The sequence below is a fragment of the Centruroides sculpturatus genome, unplaced genomic scaffold (assembly GCF_000671375.1).
Source record: "Centruroides sculpturatus isolate CEXI.00-Female unplaced genomic scaffold, Cexi_2.0 scaffold134, whole genome shotgun sequence".
In the NCBI taxonomy this organism is placed as follows: Eukaryota; Metazoa; Arthropoda; class Arachnida; order Scorpiones; family Buthidae; genus Centruroides; species Centruroides sculpturatus.
In genome coordinates, this window is record NW_019384368.1 from 170,330 (window position 1) to 197,312 (window position 26,983).

The 26,983-nt window shown below is 26.1% G+C and overlaps 1 protein-coding gene across 3 annotated transcripts in view; it reads left to right on the forward strand.

Moving 5' to 3' along the window:
- LOC111613056 (glycerol-3-phosphate acyltransferase 1, mitochondrial-like) overlaps positions 1-17,713 on the forward strand; it is a 74,900-nt gene extending 57,187 nt beyond the window's left edge. For all 3 annotated transcript variants that reach the window (XM_023354364.1, XM_023354371.1, XM_023354356.1), the window contains exons 2-22: positions 1,041-1,269; positions 1,611-1,724; positions 1,935-2,005; positions 2,090-2,197; positions 2,282-2,325; positions 3,967-4,075; positions 5,112-5,208; positions 5,275-5,411; positions 5,520-5,616; positions 5,696-5,825; positions 5,950-6,032; positions 6,114-6,227; positions 6,480-6,666; positions 8,148-8,218; positions 8,341-8,641; positions 8,710-8,852; positions 8,931-9,008; positions 9,223-9,354; positions 9,455-9,578; positions 9,660-9,728; positions 17,103-17,713. In XM_023354364.1, coding sequence (XP_023210132.1) covers positions 1,048-1,269; positions 1,611-1,724; positions 1,935-2,005; positions 2,090-2,197; positions 2,282-2,325; positions 3,967-4,075; positions 5,112-5,208; positions 5,275-5,411; positions 5,520-5,616; positions 5,696-5,825; positions 5,950-6,032; positions 6,114-6,227; positions 6,480-6,666; positions 8,148-8,218; positions 8,341-8,641; positions 8,710-8,852; positions 8,931-9,008; positions 9,223-9,354; positions 9,455-9,578; positions 9,660-9,728; positions 17,103-17,275 — 2,604 coding nt within the window. In that variant the 5' untranslated portion in view covers positions 1,041-1,047 and the 3' untranslated portion in view covers positions 17,276-17,713. The remainder of the gene's footprint in view (positions 1-1,040; positions 1,270-1,610; positions 1,725-1,934; positions 2,006-2,089; positions 2,198-2,281; positions 2,326-3,966; positions 4,076-5,111; positions 5,209-5,274; positions 5,412-5,519; positions 5,617-5,695; positions 5,826-5,949; positions 6,033-6,113; positions 6,228-6,479; positions 6,667-8,147; positions 8,219-8,340; positions 8,642-8,709; positions 8,853-8,930; positions 9,009-9,222; positions 9,355-9,454; positions 9,579-9,659; positions 9,729-17,102) is intronic.
- Positions 17,714-26,983: the final 9,270 nt, after the last annotated feature.

A 26,983-nucleotide genomic window follows, 5' to 3' on the forward strand; every position in this document is an offset into this window, starting at 1 on the left:
TAAAAAAAGTTCGTCCATCTTGGTTTGTTTTGATGCTGCTTTTCTGCCTATTGAATACAATTGCATCAGCAATGTCATGTACAGCCTTGTTTGTTATGCTAAAATTTGTCAGGAAGGTCTTCACAACTTGGAAAACTCAATGACCTTGCTAAATTTTGGCCCTACTTTTGAACCAGAAGTAGCTTCCTGCCACTAATCAGGAGTGCCCTGATGTGTGGCTGCAGTGTTAAGCAACATGAGTTGTGACAATTATGCACATATTTTTCTTTAGTGATAAGCATAAATTTTGTTGAAGAGAACAAATCATATAAGGAACACACTAATAATTGACAATTCCAACTTTTTATACCATATTTTGCTCTGTGTGAATGTACTTTTTAAAATTCAGTACCAGAAAACACCCAAACATTAAATGTTGAAAAACTTGATGTTTATAGTTTGACGGGGCTAAAAAGAAACATCCATTATTCCAAGTTCAGATCTGCTAAAAGGAGGTAAAATTACTTTGATTTGGTAGGACCTGGGGAAAAAATCTGTTGTTCCTTGGTCCATTAAAACAAGATTCTATTCTAACTGTATATTGTATTTTAATTATCCAAAAATCTCTAACAGAATTTATATAATTTTTGAATTTTGTATTGTATTGAATTTAAGGTATATTCTGTGATTAATTAAATGTTAAATAAAAATGTATTTAATTTTATAAGATTAATCTTCAAGTTCAAATAGTGATTTTATTCACTGTTTATTCATTGATATTTTGTATTTGACTTACGGATTAAGAATTTAGTGAAGTTATATATTCTAAAAAATTATATAGTATAAAGCATTTGCAAATAATTTAGTTTTTAGTAAAACAATAATTTGAAAATTGTTTATAAATTTAACCATGTAAGTTATCTGGAATGAAATAAGGAAAATTTTCATGTTTTTTTTTTTATTTGCAGTATTATTAATTTCAGTAAGATATTACTTATTTCTATTTGATTAGTAAAAAAGATTTTTTAATTTATAATTGTATTGTATATTTTAATTTTAAGGGCAGCCATGGGTGAAATTGGCCAATATCTGAAAGATGTTTATGCTAAATGGGATAATCAAGAAAAACCAATATTTTTATCAACTGATAAAGAAAATTGCAAAGATGAAAAAGTTGTTCATAGAAATGAAAAGGAAAATCCAAAGCAGGAAATTTCAGAAGTGTCAACAAAAAGAACTGCATCAAATTTACATATGCGACAAAATATCAGATCAGTCACATTTGATCTTGTAAGTTTATTATTATTAATTTTCAAATATATGTTTGAAAAAGTCTAATAAGAGTATATTTAAACAGTTGTTGATTATAAATTTTTCATTATGCATTTATTTAAATATATAAAATAAATGTATGTAAATTTCCAATACTTGATATGTAAAGTTTTATTATATCAATTAATGATTTTTATTGTTATTAAAGCACTTGTTAAATAAAAAAAAATAGTAAATTTTAATAATAAATTTAAGCTTAGCTTTATAGTTGCATTGCTCACTAGTTTAAAAATAGGATGACCATTATACTTTGAATTGCTGATTCTATTTATAATTATACTCTGTGTTCCTATTCACAGCCTAAATTGAATGGTTTGGCCCAATTCAAGATGTCTCCTACCGTCTTACTGGAAAATACATGTCCCCGGCCATTTGTTGGAAGATGTTGTCCCAAGTGTTTACCAATTAGTAGTGTATGTCATATTATAATCTTAAAAGTCAATTTAAAAAACTATTTGTTAAAAAGTGTGATAATTGCTAAACTTCTCGTAAATATTTATATAAAATTATAAGTTCAATATTATCTTTATTCCTTTGTTTACATCAAGTACTAAATCACTATAATTAATAAATGAGGAAAATTAACAAGTAATTAATAATTTTTTAATTTTATTGTTTTGTAGTTAACTTCTATGAGTAACAATTCAACTTTATTAAGCATCTCAAATATTTTAGATGTTCCAACACAAAATAGGTTAGTAAAATTTTTTAATATTACATTAAAATTATTTTATAGAATTTTTTTCTTATTAATGCAATAAAAATGCTTAAATTTTAGGGGAAATAACTTACTTGTTAGAATATTTCATCATGTTTCCTTTGTTCTTCAAAGACGTCATTGTTTTACATATAGTGATAGCTCAGAAAATGTGTTAGATCATGGAAGGTAACAAAAATAAAAATTATATTCAAATTATAACTTTTATAAAAATATAAATAATAGAAATTTCAAAAAAAAATTTTTTTTTAGAGTGCAGAAAGCTATAGAAAAGGCAGCAAGAGATGAGAAAGATGGTAAATATTATATTCCTTTATTTTGTAATGTGTTAAATTTTTAAATATATAAACTTTTTAAATATTTTAAATAAAATATTAAAATATCAATTAAAATTAATATAAAATATACTGATATTTATCAATATAATCAAAAACATCTAAAGCAAATTTTTTTCCTGATAAAATTTCTTTCTTTTAGAAAATTTTACTTAATGAATAGAAACTATATAGAAAGTGCAGAAAATTTAATTTTTAAAATATTCTTTTAGTTTTTCATTAGTATAAAGTTTATTAAAATGACCAATTTAAATGACCAAATATAATAGTACAAAAATTAAATAAAAAAGAAAGAGTAATAGGAGAAAATAGGAGAAATTAAATAAAATATTTAAATTTATACATTAAAACCTGCCTAAAACAGAACCAGAATAAAACAGGTAAAATCTTTTGAATGAAGCAATTTTCTATGTTAAATTTTATTATAAGCTAGAGACCATTCAATGCACAAACAGAAGAGGATTTTGGATATGAAGAATGTAATGTGATCTGAATAAAGTGAAAAATTAAGATTCCACTTATGGGCAAACAAATGTAATTGTCTCCAGGTATGACGATGGTCTCCAGAACAAGACAAACTGTATTTTGAGAGCTTGCTCTTGAAATATAATTTGTCTTGTTCTATGGTGACCAAGTTTGGAATCTTTTCAGAGAAGCAAAGGTCCATGTGATGAGGGGACATATGGACACATTGTTGTTATTATTAGTCTTTCTTGGAATAAAGTCAACCACAAGTAAAATTTAGAACTTCCAAGAATTGAATGAGTTTCCTAGGAATTCTAGGAAACTCATTCAATTCTTGAGAAATTGCTTGAGAACAAGCAACAAATGTAATTCATTGAAAACAATGAGAATAAAATATGCTGTATATTTACCTTGTTCAGAGCAGTTAGTACTGAGTATTTTAGAACAAGTTAATTAGAATGTTAGTAATTATAGAGATTGAAGTTTATGATTAATTGGAATATTAAAATTCTTTGAGAAGTCAGATCACAGAATGACTTAGTCATTGTATTACTGTAATGCAATTAGAAATTCTAATGGAAAAATGAGACACTAATTGTTGGTTTTCACATTGGTTTGTTTGCTGCCATATGAGCTCATAAGGATTACATTTGAAAATTTTTAGTATTTTAGCGTGAATTTTTAGGAACAATGAGAACTTATTAGAATTGAATAGTTCTCAACTTTTACATCTAAAAATTCCCATCTTTATGTCATTTTAAATTGTCATTATGTCAAATTTAATTGTCTTCATTTATTTATTAACATCACATTTTCTATTTATTTTCCTTAGATTATTTAAGTTATTGTTATATCAATTTCAATTATATTAAATTTTGCACATTTTCTTTAAATTATGTATCTAAACATAATATTTTTTCATTAGTTACATATTAAAGTTGTTATAGTAATCGTTTTAAAGTCTAAAAATGAGATTTTATATAATACTTTACATAGTTTAATATTTGCGCATAAATCATATTAAGAAAAAAAAAAAAAGGATTCAATGGTTAGTGTTTGTAATAAAATATTAACATATGTGTTAATATGAAATATATAACGATTTTCTATTCACACTAGACTGCTTTTTATTTATAGAGGAAGAATTGAGTGAAGTGGAGTTATCTGTGCTCTATTATAAACACAGATTAAGAGCTAAGCAAATATTAATGCAAATGAAATCTGCCATATCAACCTTCTTACTTAAGTGAGTAATATTTCAGAATATTATACAACCAATAAATTAACAGTTAATAAATATTAATTATGTATTGTTTATACTGAAAAATATATAAATTAATATTATATAAAAATTGGCATCATTTGAGAAATTTTTCTACCATGGCAAATTCTATCATGGTATGCTGTTTAATTTTTAGTTTTTAAAAATTTATTCTCAAGTACATTTTTATAAATACATTTCATTAATTTCAATATCAAAATTCAGAAATATATTTTAAATAATGTGCTCTTGAAGTTGAAGCACTGTATTTAAGCATTTTTAAGGACAGTTAGATGGCTGAATAGTTATGGTGTTGTCCCACCACTCTGGGACCTAGTAATGAATCCAAACAGGTTGAAAAAGCCCAGGAATTTTTTGAGGATGGTCCATTTTTGGATATCCCTCACCACCCAATCACTCCAATGTAGGCCTGGCCAAATCCACACTGGGCTTGATTAAAAGGCTCTCTTAGTGCCAACAGGATGGAAAGAATAAAAAAAATTTTTTTTAGATTTATTAAAAAATTTTATTAATATAATTCATGAAGGATCAATTAATATAAATCATAAATAGTGTGAAAAACAAGAAGTCTTAAAAACTTGAAATAATTCTGATTTGAGAAATACAGTAAAATCTATTAAAGTGATCATTTGTATGAAATAAAATAATTATAATTCTAAACATATTAGATTATATTAAATTATTAATGGAAGGAAATATAGTAGCATTATTAATTTTTACATAAACACATTATTTATAATAATTGAAAACGTACTTACTATTTATAGATAATTCAGTTCAAAGTTAAAATAATTTTTAAATTTTTAATTTTTTTTTTAATTTTTTTAATTTTTAATTTTTTTTAAAAAACAAACACTTTGTTTTTTAAAAAAATCAATATGATCCCAGTATCATACTATATTAGAAAATAAAAATTTAAGGTTTCTTTTAATTATGCTGTCAAATCTCAAGACTAATTTTTCAATTTTAAAATATATATCTAAATATATTATTTTATCAGAGTATCAGGCTGGGTTATGTTCAAGTTGTTAAACAGAATGCTGAAGAGTATTCAGATTCACAAAGGACAAATAGAAAATTTGAAACATATTAGTAAGGTATGAAATCTAATTTTTTCTTTCAAATAAAATAATTATAAATAAACTAACATTTAGATTTTTTAGAATAATACTCCAATAATTTATTTGCCATTGCATCGAAGTCATTTGGATTATATTTTATTGACATTTATTCTCTACATGAATGATCTTAGAATTCCATTAGTTGCTGCAGGTGATAACTTGATGATTCCTTTTTTTGGGTAAATTTTATTTGTAATTTTTCAATTATCAATTTTTCTGATATTGTTATTAATTAATTTATTAAATTTTAAAGATTTTTCTTTATTGATTTTATAAAATTTATTTAGAAATTTATTGAGAAATCTTGGTGCATTCTTTATCAAGCGTAAGCTTGATTTAAGAAATGGCAAGAAGGATTTTGTTTATAGATCTATTCTTCATACGGTAAATTTTATTTATATTTTTCATTTATTGATTTAAATTTTTTGTTCATTAAAAATAAATATACTTATTTTGTTCATAGTATATGGCAGAAAGTTTACGTGAAGGACATAGTATTGAATTTTTTATTGAAGGCGGTAGATCAAGAACTGGAAAATCTTGTCTTCCAAAAGCTGGATTGTTATCTGTTGTTATTGATTCTTTACTTGATGGTTAGTTTGTTTAAATATAATATGAAATTTAAATACAGAGTATGATTTAAGTTATTTAATTTTTTTTATCTAATATATAGCATTATAAATATTTTGCATTTTAAACTTTATATTATGATTACAGGATGTATTGAAGATGCTTATATTGTTCCTGTTGCAATAAGTTATGAGAAAATACTTGATGGAAATTTTATTTTGGAACAATTGGTAATGTTTAAACTTGAAATTGTTGTTAAATTTTGTATTTTACAAGTAAATATACATATAATTCAAATTTTATAATTGTAGGGAAGATCAAAAGTAATGGAAAATTTTTCTACTGCTATAAGATCAATTTGGAAAGTTTTACATTCTAATTATGGAAGTGTTAGAGTTGATTTCTGCCAACCATTTTCTCTAAAGGTTTAAACTTTAGTTTTACTATTATTAAAAAATTTTAATATATTTAAAATTTGATCTGATGTTTATTAGTAAATAGTTGCAATTGTGGAATATATATTCACTTTTTTATTGAAAATCTTATCATTTCTTGTATGAATCAAATAGATATGAAAATAATTTTAAATGTATTTAAAATTTAATTTTAATATTAAATTTTTACCTAATTTAAATTTTATTTTTCATACAATTTATATAAATTTCTTTGCAAAATAGGAATTTATGCATGCTTCCAAACATTTCAATGGTTCTTCTTCTCCAAAACTGAATGTGGGTCTCAATCCAGTTTCATCTTTCAACAAAATTCGTCCTAGTAGCAGTAATTCCTCACTTTATGGAACAGATGTTGTTGTCGATGATATGAGACAAGTTATTAGAGATGTTGCTGATCACATTGTTTATGGTATACAGAATATTAATGTATTTTTGAATTATATAATTGTTATAAAAGTAATAATTATATTCACTTTGTAATAATATATAACTGTCACAAATTTTTCAAATTTTCAATTTAAAATATGAAGTAAATCTATATATGTTATTTCTGAAGATTGATTCTAATGTTCAAATTCCAAACTTAAATTTTATTTTTTTAATTAAATCATTCATTAAAATTTTTTTATTAATTTAATAACAATTATTATTTTATTATTTTTACTTTTCATTGTAGCTAATGTAATATATAGCAACCAGTCTTTCATGAAATAAGTTCTAGAAATCTTCTAATGTATAAACAATTATTATATTTTAATAACAATTCTCTAATCAAGCAAATCATTATCAGAGAAACAAAATATCTAGATGATAAAGCATTAAAATGATGACTTGAATCATGCTTGTTTATATTTTATTTTAAAAATATATAATCTGTAACTGAAACTTGTAGTAAGCAATCCTAGTTTTCAATATATATAGTAATTCAAATGTAAACAAAACATTTCCCCTTTCAAAAGTTAACTAGAGGATGGCTATAGAACTGATAATTGACTTTATTGAAGCAGTATTTATATTTATGTATAGCTTACATAGAAATGATTTAATAATACAGTTGACCCCCCCTATAACACTGTTGATAATTCCATTTTATATGAATTCCATGTTGTACGAGTCACTTAGATTTTACAAATGCATGTGCCAGGCTGTGAATGGCTCACATATTTGTAAAATCTAAGTGACTCATACAACATGGAATTCATATAAAATAGAATTATCAACAGTGTTATAGGGGGCGACTGTAATTTATTTAAACAGTTTATCAAATATCTTGAGACTAACAGTTTATAATTTAAAAAGTTGACCAAAAGAAGTAAAATAAATGGAAGAATGGTTGTAATGTTAAAATTTTGACCTGTTGAATTTAAATTTAGAACAATCTGATATCATCATATATTTAATTATAATTAAAATTAGTAGACTTTAACATATATCATGATGGATAATAATTCTTATAGAATTTTTTTTACATAAGGGATATTTTGAATATATTTATGCTTATACTAATAAACTTTTGTACTACTAATGTCTTTAAATGTACTTTTTCTTCTGTTTTAATTAAATATTAATGTATTTTTATAATATATTGTAAATTTAAATACTTAATTATTTTTTTAAAGAAATTATTTTAGGAATACTTAACATATATTTTTTTTCTCTTTAGTAAAATGTGATGCTCTCTTATCCTCTAAAGTATATCATAGAAATTATATAATAAAAACAAATCTTTAAAGAACTATATATTATATGATGAGATTTAAACTTTACTCTAATATATAGTTTTTGTATGTTGATATATATACATCACAACATACAAAGGCTACATATTAGAAACAAAGTTTAATTATATACATATATAAAATTATTTTAAATGTGTATTTTTTTTTTAAGATGCTTCAAATGCAACAGCTTTAATGAGCACTAATGTATTGTCATTCTTATTCCTAACTAAACATCGCAAGGTAATTCATAATTCCTAATTGTTAATTATTAATTTTTTTCTCAAAATATCAAAATAAATTATCATACAGTCATACAAAATAAAATTATCAAGTATGTTTTTAATTTGATTTTATTTATCTAGGGAGCTACATTAAATCAACTTGTTCAAAGTTTAAATTGGCTAAAAGAAGAAATCATTAATAGAAAGAGAGACGTAGGGTACTCAGGCAATTCAGCTGATGTAATCAAACATGCATGTAACTTATTAGGAAAAGATCTTGTCACAACAGAAACAATTGAAATGGAATGGTCTTCATTTGACATGCCAAATAATAATGTCAAAATATATTTCTTTAAACCTGTCATTAGGTTGCCTTATGTATTGGAATTGCAGTATTATTCTAATTCCTTGCTTTCAATATTCTTACTTGATAGCATTGTTGGTAAGTTTATTTTGATTTTAAGTTTTATTTTGTTTTTAATTTTTAATGTTTGTTTTGAATTATTTTAGTAAATGCATTATTTGCCTTGTTGGATGAGGAAATTGAGCAATGGAGAGGTTGTGAAAGTAAATTAATTGTTTTTCGTGAGAAATTAGTATCAAAATCTTTAGAACTCTGTGATATTCTTCAATATGAATTTATTTTCACTCCAGTGAGTTTTTCAGTTTGCTTTCTTTATTTATTTGTAATTTATAAAATTTTGTTTTAATGTTTGAATTATTTATTATAGCCCTGTACATGTCTCACAGTACTCCTGAATGAAACTATAGATAGAATGGTAACATCAGAATTGCTGAGAAGTAAGGGGGTAAGAAAGAAATTTCAAATGATAGAAATAGTTAATAAATTTTTTGAGATTTCATTCACAAAAACACAAAAATTTCAAGCAAAAAAGTTGTTTAAAATAAAATTTAATAATAGTTAACAAGGTTTTTATTATTAATTTATTAATAATTGAAATATTTTTAAACTTTTCAAAATAATGTAAATTGAAATTTGATCTTGGACTTTTCTGTTTTCAGATGGTAGGTTATGGTATAGATACAAAGACAGAACGAGCTTGGGTTAATCGTTCAGTAACTTTAGAATGGAATGAAAGCTATGATGATGATGATGATGATGATGAACTTCCTTTAAGAGATGAACAATTACAAGTAAGTAGTGAATGCATTTTATTTATTGAAGTTTTTTGCAAAGTTTACATAACTTTTTAAAATTTTAATTAAAATACAAAATTATTTATTTAAAATTTAGGTTTGCTTAACAGAAGAATGCATTAACATGTTGCAGTTTTATCGATGTATTTTAAGTCCATACATAGAATCCTATTGGTTAGCTGCATGTTCTTTAACAAAACTAATTAATACTCAAAAAGAAGGTAATTATTTTTAAATTTATGAATTACCTAAATTATTATTATTTTTTAATTTAAAATCATTATAAATTTTTTTTTCTACAGAAAAATTATTTTTTGAAGATATGCAAAAAACTGCACAAGATAGGCTACATCGAGGTCTCTTATCATATGGTATGTAAATTTAATGTATATAACATTATGTAGTTTATTTTTAACATCTAAAATGTGTGTTTAAAAAAATTGTAAATATTAGGAAAACTTTACAAAATAAATATTATTATTCATATTATAGTAAAATAATGTGATATTAATGCATAAAAATATGATTTGGATAGCAACATGTAAATGAACTGTGGATGGTCTGTCTCTGGTTATTTCTTTGATTGATCGCCATCTTTTCTCTTGATTTCTTAGGGATAGAAGTGGGATTAAGATAATAATAATTTGACACACTTATTTAATTTTAGTTTTTGGTTGCTATGCCTTGACTCTACTCTGGCATCTGAGTATAATCTGCTAAACCCAACATAATAATTTATTATTGATATTATTATCTTAATCCCACTTCCATAAAGAAAATGTTAAAATTTAATTAAAATGCCTTAATGTCCTTTTCTTACTAAAATATAAATTTTCGTCTACAAGTACATATCTTCTAATATCAGGACTTATTATACTGGCTTTACAGATAATGCTACAGAGTTTCACAGAAGACAATTTTTTTTTAAAAATAAAATAACTAAATAAAATTTAAAAATTTAAAAATAATTATATTAAATAAAATAAAAAAATTGTTTTCTGTGAAACTCTGTAGCATTATCTTTAAAGCCAGTATAATAAGTCCTGATATTAGAAGATACGTACTTGTATACGAAAATTTATATATTAAATTTGTTATAGGAATTTTGAATAAATGCTTAAATGAACCATCTTTTTATTATTATTATTATTAGGGTATATTTTAAGCATAACGTGTCTGTTGATATCATTGTTTTAAATCAATAAAATCTACAAGTATGAATTTCATAAAAATCAATTCTTACCAAAAAATATATTCTCAATGAAAATTATAAATTCGACATAAACTATTAATGTACTAAACAAGTAAACAAAAACTGCTTAGTGCAGGTAACCACTATTTTAAATTTAAAATTAAAAAAATCAAAACATAAACAGAAATAAAAAATTTGGTCAAATATTTGGCTACAAACATTTTCTAAAAATTCAAAATAATATTTTCATCCAAATACTGGACCATCAACAGCTTACAACTCATATGTCAGATTAAGGTTTGGTTTGGTTTGTTTGAGTTATGGCAATGCAACACGTGGGTGATCTGCCTAGGGGGTGCCTTCTGGGAGGTCTTTTTAAGAGGAAACTGGCCTCTATTTAGGCATTATAGATATGGAGAAAACCTGGAAAACTCCACGTGGCCAGCCCATCTGAGCAAGGCACAAACCCATAACTGAACTCCCAGTGTTCAGGGTAGGAAGACCGCTTTGCCACTGGTGGGCCCTTATATATATCAGATTAAAATGATGTAGAATATGTTTAAAATCAAAAATAGAAATTATATAAGAATAAGTCATAAGATATTGTAATTATCTTTAATTAAAATAAGTACTTTCATTCAAAATTAAATAGATTTCTTCAGATTTAACAAGCTATGAACATTGATAAAATTGAACATTATGTTGATATTATAGAAATGTAAATTATAATAAAATTATTGTAATATTCTGACAACCAATCAGATCAGGGATATAACTTACAGCCTATAGCAGATATTCTTAAAAATTTTAATTTTGTTTTAATGTAAAAGTTTATCAATATGACATCTTGTGTTGTGAAATTTTATAAGATAATATATTAGTTTGTACAAGTACTAGTTTATTTGATTGATGATGAATATGGAATAGATTATTGTCATGATACAAAATTTCAATTATTTTAAAGAGAAACTGGAATTAAGGACATTTAAAAAAATTACATAGAAGAGACTAAAATGTCTTAATTTTTCACAATCAAAACTTCAGACTATGAGGCGTTAAATAGAATTAAATGAAATATTTTAATCTTGCAAGTGCTTGCAAGATTAAAATATTTCATTTAATTCTATTTAATGCCTCATAGTCTGAAGTTTTGATTGAGTTAACTGTTGGCGTGACATCCAAGCCAAGTCTTAAATTTTTTGTAAACGTGTAAAAATTGTCAGCCATTTTTTTTAAGAAACTTTGAATTAAGGATTTACAAAATTTTTTTTAACTTCAATTTCTTCAATTGATTTAGAATTATCAAATTCTGATGCATATTATTTCAATAATATTTAGTACACAGAAATGAGACTGCAGTTTTGTTACTCATTTATTGATTCAGAATGAAAATTAACATAAAAATAAATTAACTTTGTTATGATTAAAATCAAAAATCTCATAATTAAGTACAGATTTAATAATTAATAAGTTACATAATTAAGTACAAATAATCAGTGATATTGAAGTTTGAGAAATATTTTACCAAATTTCATTATTTGGTATTAATAAAAATAACATTACAAAAGACTTTTTATGTAAGGTGTTAAAGTTTGCAAACTTTGCAAATAGAAGTTGTTTGCATTTCCTTAGAAGTTAGACAGTTTTGTCACTTTTGAAGTAGTCTCCTCCTGATTCTATGCACCTAATTCAGCATTTCTGATATGGAAGGAACACACTATGAAACACTTATTTTTGGATAAGGTACAGTTCTACTAATGAATTTACTGCTATGGTATTAATGGATTCAAAACAGTGACTTTTGAGAGCAAATTTTAATTTGCTCTCAAAAGGAAACAAAAAGTTACGTACCAGAACCATTTACGATGTGATCACGTAAAAGATCACTAAACAAACATTTTCGAATCCCACCTGGGCTCTGCTTCAGGTTCCAAACAGGAAACAAAAAGATGTCTGCTTGGGTTTAGTCTGGTGTATATGGAGGTTGCAGAACAATTGGCATTGAGTTCTTGGCCAAAAACTGTTATTGGCAGTGATGTGTGAGTAAAGCATGTCATTATGCTGTTCTCTCCAAGTAGTCTATGTTTTCTTCTCGCTTCTTTGTGAAGAAGTGAGGAAGAAAAGATAGACTACTTGGAAAAATGGAATACTTGAAATAAGGAATACTATCTGGAGGTGATGAAAAAAATTTCATCACCTCCAGATAGTATTTCTTATTTATTGCCTTCCCTTCTAGAAGAAATTCCTGGTCACCTTCAGAATTGAATGAAACAGTGAGCACAAGACCTTCACATTTGACCAAACTTGTAGTACTTGTAGTGCCTTTTTGGGCCTCAGTGAAGATTTTTCCACCCATTATGATGACTGACCTATTATTCCATGTCTCATCCCCAGTAATGATGTTTTTCATGAAATTTTCATCAGACCAAACCCATCCCAGAGCTCTTCACTCACTTGCACTCAATGAAAGAATATTGCAAAATGCAATCAACATGTGTTTACACAAATGTATGTAACATCACAAGAAATGAAGGTAGAACAAACTGTTTTTAGCAGATAGTATACAAAACTTGCTAGTAGAGATCTGTGCAAGCTGCATTCAGATTCAATTATTGGTTGGTGCATAATTTAGAAAGTTTGTGAACTTCCTAAATTAGTGGTTCTATCCAGGTCTATCCAGAAAGTTCACAAACTTTCTGGATAGACCTTGTATAATTTCACTTTTAGAATCTAATATAATTTGATTTAATTTGTCATTAGTTTATTAGACCTTTATCCTATCACTAGAATTTCTTCACATGATAGGCAAAATAAATTCTAACTTTTAGTATTTAAGCAAGTTTTATTATAAAATTGGTAGATTTTATCCACTGTAAACATTGAAGTACTGTATCTTGGCAATCAACTTCAAACACATTATAGACAATGATTAACTTTGTTTTGCTATGTTAATGAATTTAATAACCTTAAAAATTAACACATTTAAATATTTCTCAAGTACTTTTGACAGCTTTTCATTTCTGTCAACTTCAGGTGAAATTCAAAAATTGAACAGATTATAATAGTTTGGATTCAAACACAAATACACAAACAGACATTAAGTTACGTATAATTTTAAACAAAATCTAAGATTAAAGATTAAACATGATATATGACATTTCATAAACTATTAAATTATTATTAATTCACACTAAAGATGTTAAAAAAGTAAAAAATTATTAACATCAAAGTTTCAAGTGTCTATAATGTAGGGTGCAGCAGATTAACCTGACAGTTTTTAAATACAGCTCTGACTGAAACTTTTAGGAGTAAGGAAATTGACCTTGAGCAAAGATGCTTTTTAACTCAAATCCATTTAGGAACAACTAAAATTAGTGTAAAATAACAAAAAATATATTGTGTTTTATGAGAACCTTCATAATTTACATGAGCATACTTCACAGTGCTATGGTTATTTTTTGGTATAATGTAGCAACTTATGAATCAATCATTCCAAATTTCTTTGAAGATGAAGGTTGGGCTGTGAAAGTATATTCAGTTCACTACATCAAAGTGCTTCACAATTTTCTTGAACTGGAGTTGTGCCATTGTGATGTTGAATATCCAGATATATGGTTTCAACAAGAATGGGCAACAGCTCACACTGAGAACAATTCAAGGACTGTGATAGAGTTGAAGTGGCAGCAATTCTTCCTGAACTGTTGCAGAAACTTTTAAGAATGATTACAAGAATGTAAGAATGTGTAGATACAACAAATACCACTTCACAGAGAAAATATTCAAAAATCCTATGTTAAATGCTTTGAGGTTAAATGCAGGATAACAATAAATTAATTTAGCATAGTTACATAACTTGTATGTTACTTTAATTTAAAAAGTTAATTTTCCACACCTTTTATATAAATGATTTTAGTGATATAAAAATATTTTAAGTGACAAAACTCATTAATCATTGCAATTATTAAAATTTGATCATGATCTAAAAAGTTAGATTTATAATTCTGTTGTTAACATTGTGATAATTTTTTTTTATCAGTAAAACTACAGGATAACAATAATAATTTAAAAATAATTTTACATTCAAATGATTAAATTGAAGAAATTTTATCTTCTGTAAATATTTGCTGGACTGTATATAGTTTTGAAAAAATTGCCCATTCTGAAAGAAACACCTTGATTTTTATGTATAAATAATTTTATGTTGGGTTTAATGTTGTATGTATATAAAATGACAACATATTTAAATATTTTATTTAAAAGTTGAAAATTATACAATTGCAAAAAGTAATTATAACAGAAGTATATAAGTGGCTTAAATGCATAAGATATGTTTAAACATTATTTAATATTGCAATTTAAGATAATACCAAGTTGCCAGAATGTTTATTAATAGTTCACTAAAAATAAAACTAAACCAACTGCTGTATAATATCGGGCTATGTATCGGCAATAATAACTATGAATTGATTAATTTTACTCATATTAAATTTAATTAAAATAGACCGATATTATGCAGCAGTTGGTGCAGCTTTATTGTAATGTATCGGGTTTTGTAAGATGTTTATATTCACTAAAAACATTTTTCATGCAAAACAATGTTAAGGTTGTTTCATGTAAAAATTTCTTTTGCAAGTCTATTCTCCTTTATGCAAGTTAAAAAAGAAGAAATTTAAAGCATCTTGAAATTTATAAACTTTTAACATTATATTAGAAAGCAACTCATTGACTTTTTTTAAATGCAATATTTTGAGAGAAATAAGAGTAAAACAAATCTAAACAAAAATGTTTAGATTTGTTTTACTGCTTATTAAATTTGTGTGTAAATGAGGAGTGCTTTATAAAATAAATTTATTTAATTGTACTGTACAAAGTATTTGAAGTAGACACTAGAGATAGGTTTTGTTTAATAAATCCTATTCTATACTTTTGAATTAAAAATATATTTACTTGAAAATTTATTTTGTGAGATATATGTATAAAAATTTTGATTTTCTTTTTGAAACAGTGTCCTGTTTTATATTTGTGGCATAGTAAACACTAGTATTGTGTTTTATTCCAAAGACACATGGCAAATTTTCCATCAAATTCCTTTATTAGTTGAGTCGAGAAATTTTTTAATTAATTTTTTATATTTGTTCTCTTCATATTGTTGATTGTATTTTATTTCTTCTTTATTTTCTAACAATCCTATCTTAGTGTTTGTCTTATATTTTTTCAGGGCTCGTTTTAATCTTCTAATTTTTACATATTTGTATTGTATTGCTGCTCTGAGAATTTTAAAGTTGATATAATTTCTTTCTCTCGTAGGTATAGCTTCTGCGATTGATTTTGGTAAAGATAGTGTTTTAAGGAGTGTTCGTTCATTGAGGTGCGTTTTTAGGTACTTCAAGTCTATAGAAAGTTTTTCTATCTCACCTTGTATTTTCTCTTCCTGTCTGTGATCTTGGTGTTGGCTTCTTTGCATTTTCATTTACCAAAATCATTTGCAGAAGCTATACCTACGAGAGAAAGAAATTATATCAACTTTAAAATTCTCAGAGCAGCGATACAATACAAATATGTAAAAATTAGAAGATTAAAACGAGCCCTGAAAAAATATAAGACAAACACTAAGATAGGATTGTTAGAAAATAAAGAAGAAATAAAATACAATCAACAATATGAAGAGAACAAATATAAAAAATTAATTAAAAAATTTCTCGGCTCAACTAATAAAGGAATTTGATGGAAAATTTGCCATGTGTCTTTGGAATAAAACACAATACTAGTGTTTACTACACCACAAATATAAAAATTTTATTAGAGAAAGTATTTGATCAATCATATAGTTTTTAAATTAATATCTTGATACTTTTAAAGGTAATCAATCTTATGTTTTAACTCAAAATATCTTTCTACATAAAATGTAACTTTCCTTTCAAACAAAGTGAATAAATCAGATGTATAAATTTCAAATATAGCAATAATAGTCATCTCATAAGTTCAATTATATATAATGCAAATTCCAAAAAATTTTAATTTTAAATTTGCTTGATTTTATTTTTAATATTGAAAAATAACTTAGTATTAATTTTCAAATTTATATATATTGAAACAGTGTTTATATACTTATTTTGAATCCTCCTGTAGTTTTTAGCATTATTAAATAGAAAATTTTGTTAAATATTATATATAAAATTATTTCCTTTTGAATATTTATTATTAGATTCCATTTTTCTTTATCTAGGGTTTATATATTCTCCAGTTTGCAATTTCATATACATTTTATATATTTATTACAGTTTACTAAGTTAAGATGTTTCTTAACTGAAAAATATTACATTTGATGTCAAAAATACTGGTTAATTTAATTAAAATATACTATAAATACTTAAAGTTTTATCAAACAAGTCTTAATAAATGAAATATTCGAGTTAGTAGGGTTGTTTTTAACTATAAACTAACTATAACATATATATTACAAAATAATTACATTTTGAAATTTTTAAAAATCATTGATAGTGTATATAATTCATTATCATGTAATAACAAAAATCTTTTTTAATTAATTTAGAAGAAAGTTTTGCTGCAGAACCATTACGCAATGCTCAAAGGTTATTTGAACATTGGAAAGTAGTAGAGACCCATCGTCAAGACTCAATAAAAATCATTTATCTTCACTGTGATTATGATAATGAAGAAAGTGTCAGTGATGTCATTGGCAGGATAGAGGAATTCAGAAGATGAAGAAATAGTGTGTTTCCAACACATCTCACAAATATACATATCATTTGCACAATTCTTAATTGAATTGCCTTGCCAAATGTTGTCAGTACAGAAGAAAGACTATACGTAAATCAATGCATCCGCGTGTAAATTTGAAGTTTTTCATCATATATTCATGTTATACTTGTAATACAAGTTGTCATTGTATTTTTAACATCACATTGAATGCATTTTTATATAATCTTCCAGACCATGACAATAACCACATTGGTTATTTTCATTTATCATGTTCAATACTTGTTATTAGTTGCAGGTGAATTCCTGTGACTTCCGTCCAGGCATATATTGTTTAAGACAATATTATTTGGAATGCCTTCTTGTTTTGATGAAGATTGGAAGTGGTAGACAAATAGACTTTGACCACTTTTTTTGTAAATAAAACAAATTTTAAATCTGTGATGATATTTTGATTTCTAGTCTATATTATTAAGACCTATATCATAACACATTCATTCCAACATAGTTATTTTTTCTAAAACAAAATTTATTTTGTAATTTGTTATCAAAACATTTGACTAATAGTAATTTATTTTTAAAAATTTTGAAAAGGAAAATATTGATATATATTATTTTTCCCTTGTTGGTGATTCATTAATATAGATTAGATTGTATTTTTAATAAATTTAATTTTTAAAAAATTTGTTTGTTTAATTTTTACAAATTTAAAAAAGGAAATTTTAAAATTATATTGATCCATACACACCACTCATGAAAACAGATAAAGTGAATTTATCCAAAATATAAGTTTATCATCAGCCATCCAATATTCATGTAAAAAAAAATTACTTAAAAGCTTTTGAGCTTAAAAGCTACTTAATTCTCTGATGATATTTACGAATATAAAAATTAATGAGCCATTATTTTTGTGACATTATCACAATTCTGGGTTGCAATTTTTAATTTATTTAATTTAAAATATATGCTCTTCACTTCAAATTAGTAGTGGCTTGCCCTTGTACATCATGCTTTTCCTTTAACAATAGAGTTGTGCCAGTCATCTATTAACTGCTTTCAGGGGAAAGTTTTGAATTGAAATATTGTGACTTCCAGTTTGCATCGGATGTTTTTATACAGTTAATTGGGTTCTCCAGCCCTAAGGTTTTCATATTTGGTCTTGTCTTTCCTTAATCTCAAGAATGGAGTTAGATACATGAAAGATGGATGGACAACAGTGGGAATTTAGGGTATACAATTTTTTCAAATTGCAGCCCAATTATATATGCTATTGATTCATATGCTTTGCTTAATTCGTAGATAATCTTGGCCAAATTAGAATTAAGTCAAATTCTAAGTTGCGGTTTAGCACCACCTCCACCTACATCTAAATTACTGCTTCTGGCATAACCAACAATAATTAACAATGATCACTAACCATGTTTCCAAAAGACAAGAATTAGTTGATGGAAACTAAGATATTTCAGGCTAGACTTCATTTCAATACTTTTCCATTAAGTTTCAGTTTGACTGTTTAAGTCTCATAAAAGATTACTAGGACAAATATAATGTAATCTTACAAATGATTAAGACTTAAAAGTTAAATACTTGATCATTTGTAAGATAATATTATATTTGTATGGTGGTGTTGATATTTTATGTTATATTTATAATTTAAGCAAATAATAATAAAAACATCAGAACAACACACAGTGAAGCAAAGAACCCATTCTATTGTCTGTATGCTCATGTCCAAAAATGAAGCACAATTGTCCTATCCATAGATTGAGCAAAAAAATACAGTGAAAAATTTATGTGAATATTTCCACACAGTAAAAATATCAAAACATAATCATATATTTCTTTAAAAAGCACAAGTTTATGAAAAATATGGAGACTATAAATATGGTGGTAGCATGGCATTGTGTTGCAGTTTAACCATCAAGTAGAATTTGTTACTTCTTTCTGTAGTAAAGAACGTACAGAGACAAGGTTTGGAAATTCCACGTGAATCTTCAGGGTGCTACAGGTACTGTACAGATTTTATTTTCAGATGATAATGCCTGTTCACAAAGGACTGCACTTGTTAATACTTTCTTGACAGTGAAGATATTCACCACATGGAATGGTTAGCAAGATCTCTGGACTTAAATCCCATAGTTCATGTGGTGGATAGGAGTTACATTTTGTTAGTTTTACCAAGAACACTCCAGGAAGATGGTGCTATTCAAGAATGAATTTTACTCCCGACAGAGCTGGTAAGTAACGTTATAACCAGCATAAAAAATCACTGTGCAGCTTCTGTAGGAGGCAAGAGTTACGACAATGCTTAGTACATTGGTTGGACATAATTTAGATTAAATTTTTGCTTTTGAATTGTTTGTTACATAAAGAATAGAATGTTCTGCTTGTATGTTAAGTTTTACCGTGTTTTTATCAGCAAGTAGTTGCTGAGATGTACGCCAAATTTATGGTTATGCTTATTTTATAGACGTGTAATTTATAAATCTCAATTTCCGTTATATTATAACGTTTTGTTAGATCGTACGGTTCTCGTTACAAGTACTAAGAATAGAAATTCGAAGTCAGAAGTCATCGTCACATAGCAGAAGTTAGCCTAAGTAAGAGTATCGTCAATTACCCGTCATGTATATAACTATTACGTCACAACTCACCTGTAAATCTCGTACCAGAGGTAGAGGGCACCACCACGTGGGGATAGTAAAAGTTATCGATCACCAGATGGCATTGATCCACTTCCGGGTTGTGTGTGTGTGCAGCTGGTCCGCTGCATGGTGCATCTCCTAATCAGGCTCCTAATAAGAAAAAAAAAACGTTGAATTAACTAAAACAGCAGGTAATATTTTTAAATAAAAATAATAAAATTAATATAAATTATAATTTGCTTTAAAAATTTTTTTTCTTCTTTAATTTTATTTAATCGCTAAGCCTAACATGCCATTGTAGTCACGTGATTGATTCATTCATCAATTGCTTGCGGATGCTGAATATATTTTGCATCCTCCTTTCTTCCAATAAATGTACACATTGAGTGTGTGTACAATACACACACACCAAACGTTCAATCAATAATGTGTAGATGAAATTCGACTGCATTGGTCGTCGTCTTGCACAATTTTGCTTACTAAACTTCGATCCCAATCGTCTTACTTGATAGCATATATTTAAGCATAAGACAGTTATTCATATTTGTACGATTGTATAGGTGGACAGGATAGAAATTAAATTAAATTAATTATATTTAATAAGCATTATTTAAAATGTCTTAATTTGTAGAAAGATATTTGATTCTTACTACTACAATTCTAGTTATGTGCATGTGTATGAATAGTTAAATTCTTCTAGAATCAATGTTAATTCATGAGAGATTTAATCGGTAGATTTCATATATTAGTGTTAACTCAAATGCATATTTAAACTAATATGATGCTTCCTTGGCTACATCATATTAGATTAATGCTAGTAAGAGTTGGATGATACGTGAGTTTAGGTATATTCTTATGAGGAATTGTTTAAATCTTTGCTCTTCTCCATCTCTTTCTCATTCTAAAGAACATTAAGAACTTGTAGTATTCGTTAGAAGAAATATTTAGATATTGCATTAATTTCTGATGCTTTGCAAAATATTTTGTCAAATTAATATTTAAGTTCTCTTTAATCACAGTTTTATTTGTCGTTATATACACATTTCTTCGGTATTTAAAAAAATTATATACGATCCTTAATAATTTGTCAACGATAACTGTATTCCCCCTGTATATCAGTCTTTCCTGCCTAAATTTAATGCATAAAATTTGATTAACTGGGTTGTTGTAAATTTATTTCTTTTAAAAAATTGATTTTATGTAATTACATTTATTTAAAATACATTAAAAATATAATTTGTTTAAGAGAGAGAAAAATTTACTCCTAAAAATATAATTTAAATGCAAAGATTTTACCTTTATTCTCAACATCCGTGCAGAGACATTCAGACATTCATGAGCATTAAAAATAAGTAGAATAAATCAATACCTAAATTTTTTAAAATTTAATTGGTGAATGATTTTGCTATTTATTAATGAGAATATTAAAAATATTCATTTTTGTATCAAAGACTATTTTGAATGGAAATATTTCTGTAGGAGTTAATTAATCTTTCCAAATAATTTTTTTTATTCTAAAAATATTTAATAATTTCATGCCNAAATTTATATATTAAATTTGTTATAGGAATTTTGAATAAATGCTTAAATGAACCATCTTTTTATTATTATTATTATTAGGGTATATTTTAAGCATAACGTGTCTGTTGATATCATTGTTTTAAATCAATAAAATCTACAAGTATGAATTTCATAAAAATCAATTCTTACCAAAAAATATATTCTCAATGAAAATTATAAATTCGACATAAACTATTAATGTACTAAACAAGTAAACAAAAACTGCTTAGTGCAGGTAACCACTATTTTAAATTTAAAATTAAAAAAATCAAAACATAAACAGAAATAAAAAATTTGGTCAAATATTTGGCTACAAACATTTTCTAAAAATTCAAAATAATATTTTCATCCAAATACTGGACCATCAACAGCTTACAACTCATATGTCAGATTAAGGTTTGGTTTGGTTTGTTTGAGTTATGGCAATGCAACACGTGGGTGATCTGCCTAGGGGGTGCCTTCTGGGAGGTCTTTTTAAGAGGAAACTGGCCTCTATTTAGGCATTATAGATATGGAGAAAACCTGGAAAACTCCACGTGGCCAGCCCATCTGAGCAAGGCACAAACCCATAACTGAACTCCCAGTGTTCAGGGTAGGAAGACCGCTTTGCCACTGGTGGGCCCTTATATATATCAGATTAAAATGATGTAGAATATGTTTAAAATCAAAAATAGAAATTATATAAGAATAAGTCATAAGATATTGTAATTATCTTTAATTAAAATAAGTACTTTCATTCAAAATTAAATAGATTTCTTCAGATTTAACAAGCTATGAACATTGATAAAATTGAACATTATGTTGATATTATAGAAATGTAAATTATAATAAAATTATTGTAATATTCTGACAACCAATCAGATCAGGGATATAACTTACAGCCTATAGCAGATATTCTTAAAAATTTTAATTTTGTTTTAATGTAAAAATTTATCAATATGACATCTTGTGTTGTGAAATTTTATAAGATAATATATTAGTTTGTACAAGTACTAGTTTATTTGATTGATGATGAATATGGAATAGATTATTGTCATGATACAAAATTTCAATTATTTTAAAGAGAAACTGGAATTAAGGACATTTAAAAAAATTACATAGAAGAGACTAAAATGTCTTAATTTTTCACAATCAAAACTTCAGACTATGAGGCGTTAAATAGAATTAAATGAAATATTTTAATCTTGCAAGTGCTTGCAAGATTAAAATATTTCATTTAATTCTATTTAATGCCTCATAGTCTGAAGTTTTGATTGAGTTAACTGTTGGCGTGACATCCAAGCCAAGTCTTAAATTTTTTGTAAACGTGTAAAAATTGTCAGCCATTTTTTTTAAGAAACTTTGAATTAAGGATTTACAAAATTTTTTTTAACTTCAATTTCTTCAATTGATTTAGAATTATCAAATTCTGATGCATATTATTTCAATAATATTTAGTACACAGAAATGAGACTGCAGTTTTGTTACTCATTTATTGATTCAGAATGAAAATTAACATAAAAATAAATTAACTTTGTTATGATTAAAATCAAAAATCTCATAATTAAGTACAGATTTAATAATTAATAAGTTACATAATTAAGTACAAATAATCAGTGATATTGAAGTTTGAGAAATATTTTACCAAATTTCATTATTTGGTATTAATAAAAATAACATTACAAAAGACTTTTTATGTAAGGTGTTAAAGTTTGCAAACTTTGCAAATAGAAGTTGTTTGCATTTCCTTAGAAGTTAGACAGTTTTGTCACTTTTGAAGTAGTCTCCTCCTGATTCTATGCACCTAATTCAGCATTTCTGATATGGAAGGAACACACTATGAAACACTTATTTTTGGATAAGGTACAGTTCTACTAATGAATTTACTGCTATGGTATTAATGGATTCAAAACAGTGACTTTTGAGAGCAAATTTTAATTTGCTCTCAAAAGGAAACAAAAAGTTACGTACCAGAACCATTTACGATGTGATCACGTAAAAGATCACTAAACAAACATTTTCGAATCCCACCTGGGCTCTGCTTCAGGTTCCAAACAGGAAACAAAAAGATGTCTGCTTGGGTTTAGTCTGGTGTATATGGAGGTTGCAGAACAATTGGCATTGAGTTCTTGGCCAAAAACTGTTATTGGCAGTGATGTGTGAGTAAAGCATGTCATTATGCTGTTCTCTCCAAGTAGTCTATGTTTTCTTCTCGCTTCTTTGTGAAGAAGTGAGGAAGAAAAGATAGACTACTTGGAAAAATGGAATACTTGAAATAAGGAATACTATCTGGAGGTGATGAAAAAAATTTCATCACCTCCAGATAGTATTTCTTATTTATTGCCTTCCCTTCTAGAAGAAATTCCTGGTCACCTTCAGAATTGAATGAAACAGTGAGCACAAGACCTTCACATTTGACCAAACTTGTAGTACTTGTAGTGCCTTTTTGGGCCTCAGTGAAGATTTTTCCACCCATTATGATGACTGACCTATTATTCCATGTCTCATCCCCAGTAATGATGTTTTTCATGAAATTTTCATCAGACCAAACCCATCCCAGAGCTCTTCACTCACTTGCACTCAATGAAAGAATATTGCAAAATGCAATCAACATGTGTTTACACAAATGTATGTAACATCACAAGAAATGAAGGTAGAACAAACTGTTTTTAGCAGATAGTATACAAAACTTGCTAGTAGAGATCTGTGCAAGCTGCATTCAGATTCAATTATTGGTTGGTGCATAATTTAGAAAGTTTGTGAACTTCCTAAATTAGTGGTTCTATCCAGGTCTATCCAGAAAGTTCACAAACTTTCTGGATAGACCTTGTATAATTTCACTTTTAGAATCTAATATAATTTGATTTAATTTGTCATTAGTTTATTAGACCTTTATCCTATCACTAGAATTTCTTCACATGATAGGCAAAATAAATTCTAACTTTTAGTATTTAAGCAAGTTTTATTATAAAATTGGTAGATTTTATCCACTGTAAACATTGAAGTACTGTATCTTGGCAATCAACTTCAAACACATTATAGACAATGATTAACTTTGTTTTGCTATGTTAATGAATTTAATAACCTTAAAAATTAACACATTTAAATATTTCTCAAGTACTTTTGACAGCTTTTCATTTCTGTCAACTTCAGGTGAAATTCAAAAATTGAACAGATTATAATAGTTTGGATTCAAACACAAATACACAAACAGACATTAAGTTACGTATAATTTTAAACAAAATCTAAGATTAAAGATTAAACATGATATATGACATTTCATAAACTATTAAATTATTATTAATTCACACTAAAGATGTTAAAAAAGTAAAAAATTATTAACATCAAAGTTTCAAGTGTCTATAATGTAGGGTGCAGCAGATTAACCTGACAGTTTTTAAATACAGCTCTGACTGAAACTTTTAGGAGTAAGGAAATTGACCTTGAGCAAAGATGCTTTTTAACTCAAATCCATTTAGGAACAACTAAAATTAGTGTAAAATAACAAAAAATATATTGTGTTTTATGAGAACCTTCATAATTTACATGAGCATACTTCACAGTGCTATGGTTATTTTTTGGTATAATGTAGCAACTTATGAATCAATCATTCCAAATTTCTTTGAAGATGAAGGTTGGGCTGTGAAAGTATATTCAGTTCACTACATCAAAGTGCTTCACAATTTTCTTGAACTGGAGTTGTGCCATTGTGATGTTGAATATCCAGATATATGGTTTCAACAAGAATGGGCAACAGCTCACACTGAGAACAATTCAAGGACTGTGATAGAGTTGAAGTGGCAGCAATTCTTCCTGAACTGTTGCAGAAACTTTTAAGAATGATTACAAGAATGTAAGAATGTGTAGATACAACAAATACCACTTCACAGAGAAAATATTCAAAAATCCTATGTTAAATGCTTTGAGGTTAAATGCAGGATAACAATAAATTAATTTAGCATAGTTACATAACTTGTATGTTACTTTAATTTAAAAAGTTAATTTTCCACACCTTTTATATAAATGATTTTAGTGATATAAAAATATTTTAAGTGACAAAACTCATTAATCATTGCAATTATTAAAATTTGATCATGATCTAAAAAGTTAGATTTATAATTCTGTTGTTAACATTGTGATAATTTTTTTTTATCAGTAAAACTACAGGATAACAATAATAATTTAAAAATAATTTTACATTCAAATGATTAAATTGAAGAAATTTTATCTTCTGTAAATATTTGCTGGACTGTATATAGTTTTGAAAAAATTGCCCATTCTGAAAGAAACACCTTGATTTTTATGTATAAATAATTTTATGTTGGGTTTAATGTTGTATGTATATAAAATGACAACATATTTAAATATTTTATTTAAAAGTTGAAAATTATACAATTGCAAAAAGTAATTATAACAGAAGTATATAAGTGGCTTAAATGCATAAGATATGTTTAAACATTATTTAATATTGCAATTTAAGATAATACCAAGTTGCCAGAATGTTTATTAATAGTTCACTAAAAATAAAACTAAACCAACTGCTGTATAATATCGGGCTATGTATCGGCAATAATAACTATGAATTGATTAATTTTACTCATATTAAATTTAATTAAAATAGACCGATATTATGCAGCAGTTGGTGCAGCTTTATTGTAATGTATCGGGTTTTGTAAGATGTTTATATTCACTAAAAACATTTTTCATGCAAAACAATGTTAAGGTTGTTTCATGTAAAAATTTCTTTTGCAAGTCTATTCTCCTTTATGCAAGTTAAAAAAGAAGAAATTTAAAGCATCTTGAAATTTATAAACTTTTAACATTATATTAGAAAGCAACTCATTGACTTTTTTTAAATGCAATATTTTGAGAGAAATAAGAGTAAAACAAATCTAAACAAAAATGTTTAGATTTGTTTTACTGCTTATTAAATTTGTGTGTAAATGAGGAGTGCTTTATAAAATAAATTTATTTAATTGTACTGTACAAAGTATTTGAAGTAGACACTAGAGATAGGTTTTGTTTAATAAATCCTATTCTATACTTTTGAATTAAAAATATATTTACTTGAAAATTTATTTTGTGAGATATATGTATAAAAATTTTGATTTTCTTTTTGAAACAGTGTCCTGTTTTATATTTGTGGCATAGTAAACACTAGTATTGTGTTTTATTCCAAAGACACATGGCAAATTTTCCATCAAATTCCTTTATTAGTTGAGTCGAGAAATTTTTTAATTAATTTTTTATATTTGTTCTCTTCATATTGTTGATTGTATTTTATTTCTTCTTTATTTTCTAACAATCCTATCTTAGTGTTTGTCTTATATTTTTTCAGGGCTCGTTTTAATCTTCTAATTTTTACATATTTGTATTGTATCGCTGCTCTGAGAATTTTAAAGTTGATATAATTTCTTTCTCTCGTAGGTATAGCTTCTGCGATTGATTTTGGTAAAGATAGTGTTTTAAGGAGTGTTCGTTCATTGAGGTGCGTTTTTAGGTACTTCAAGTCTATAGAAAGTTTTTCTAT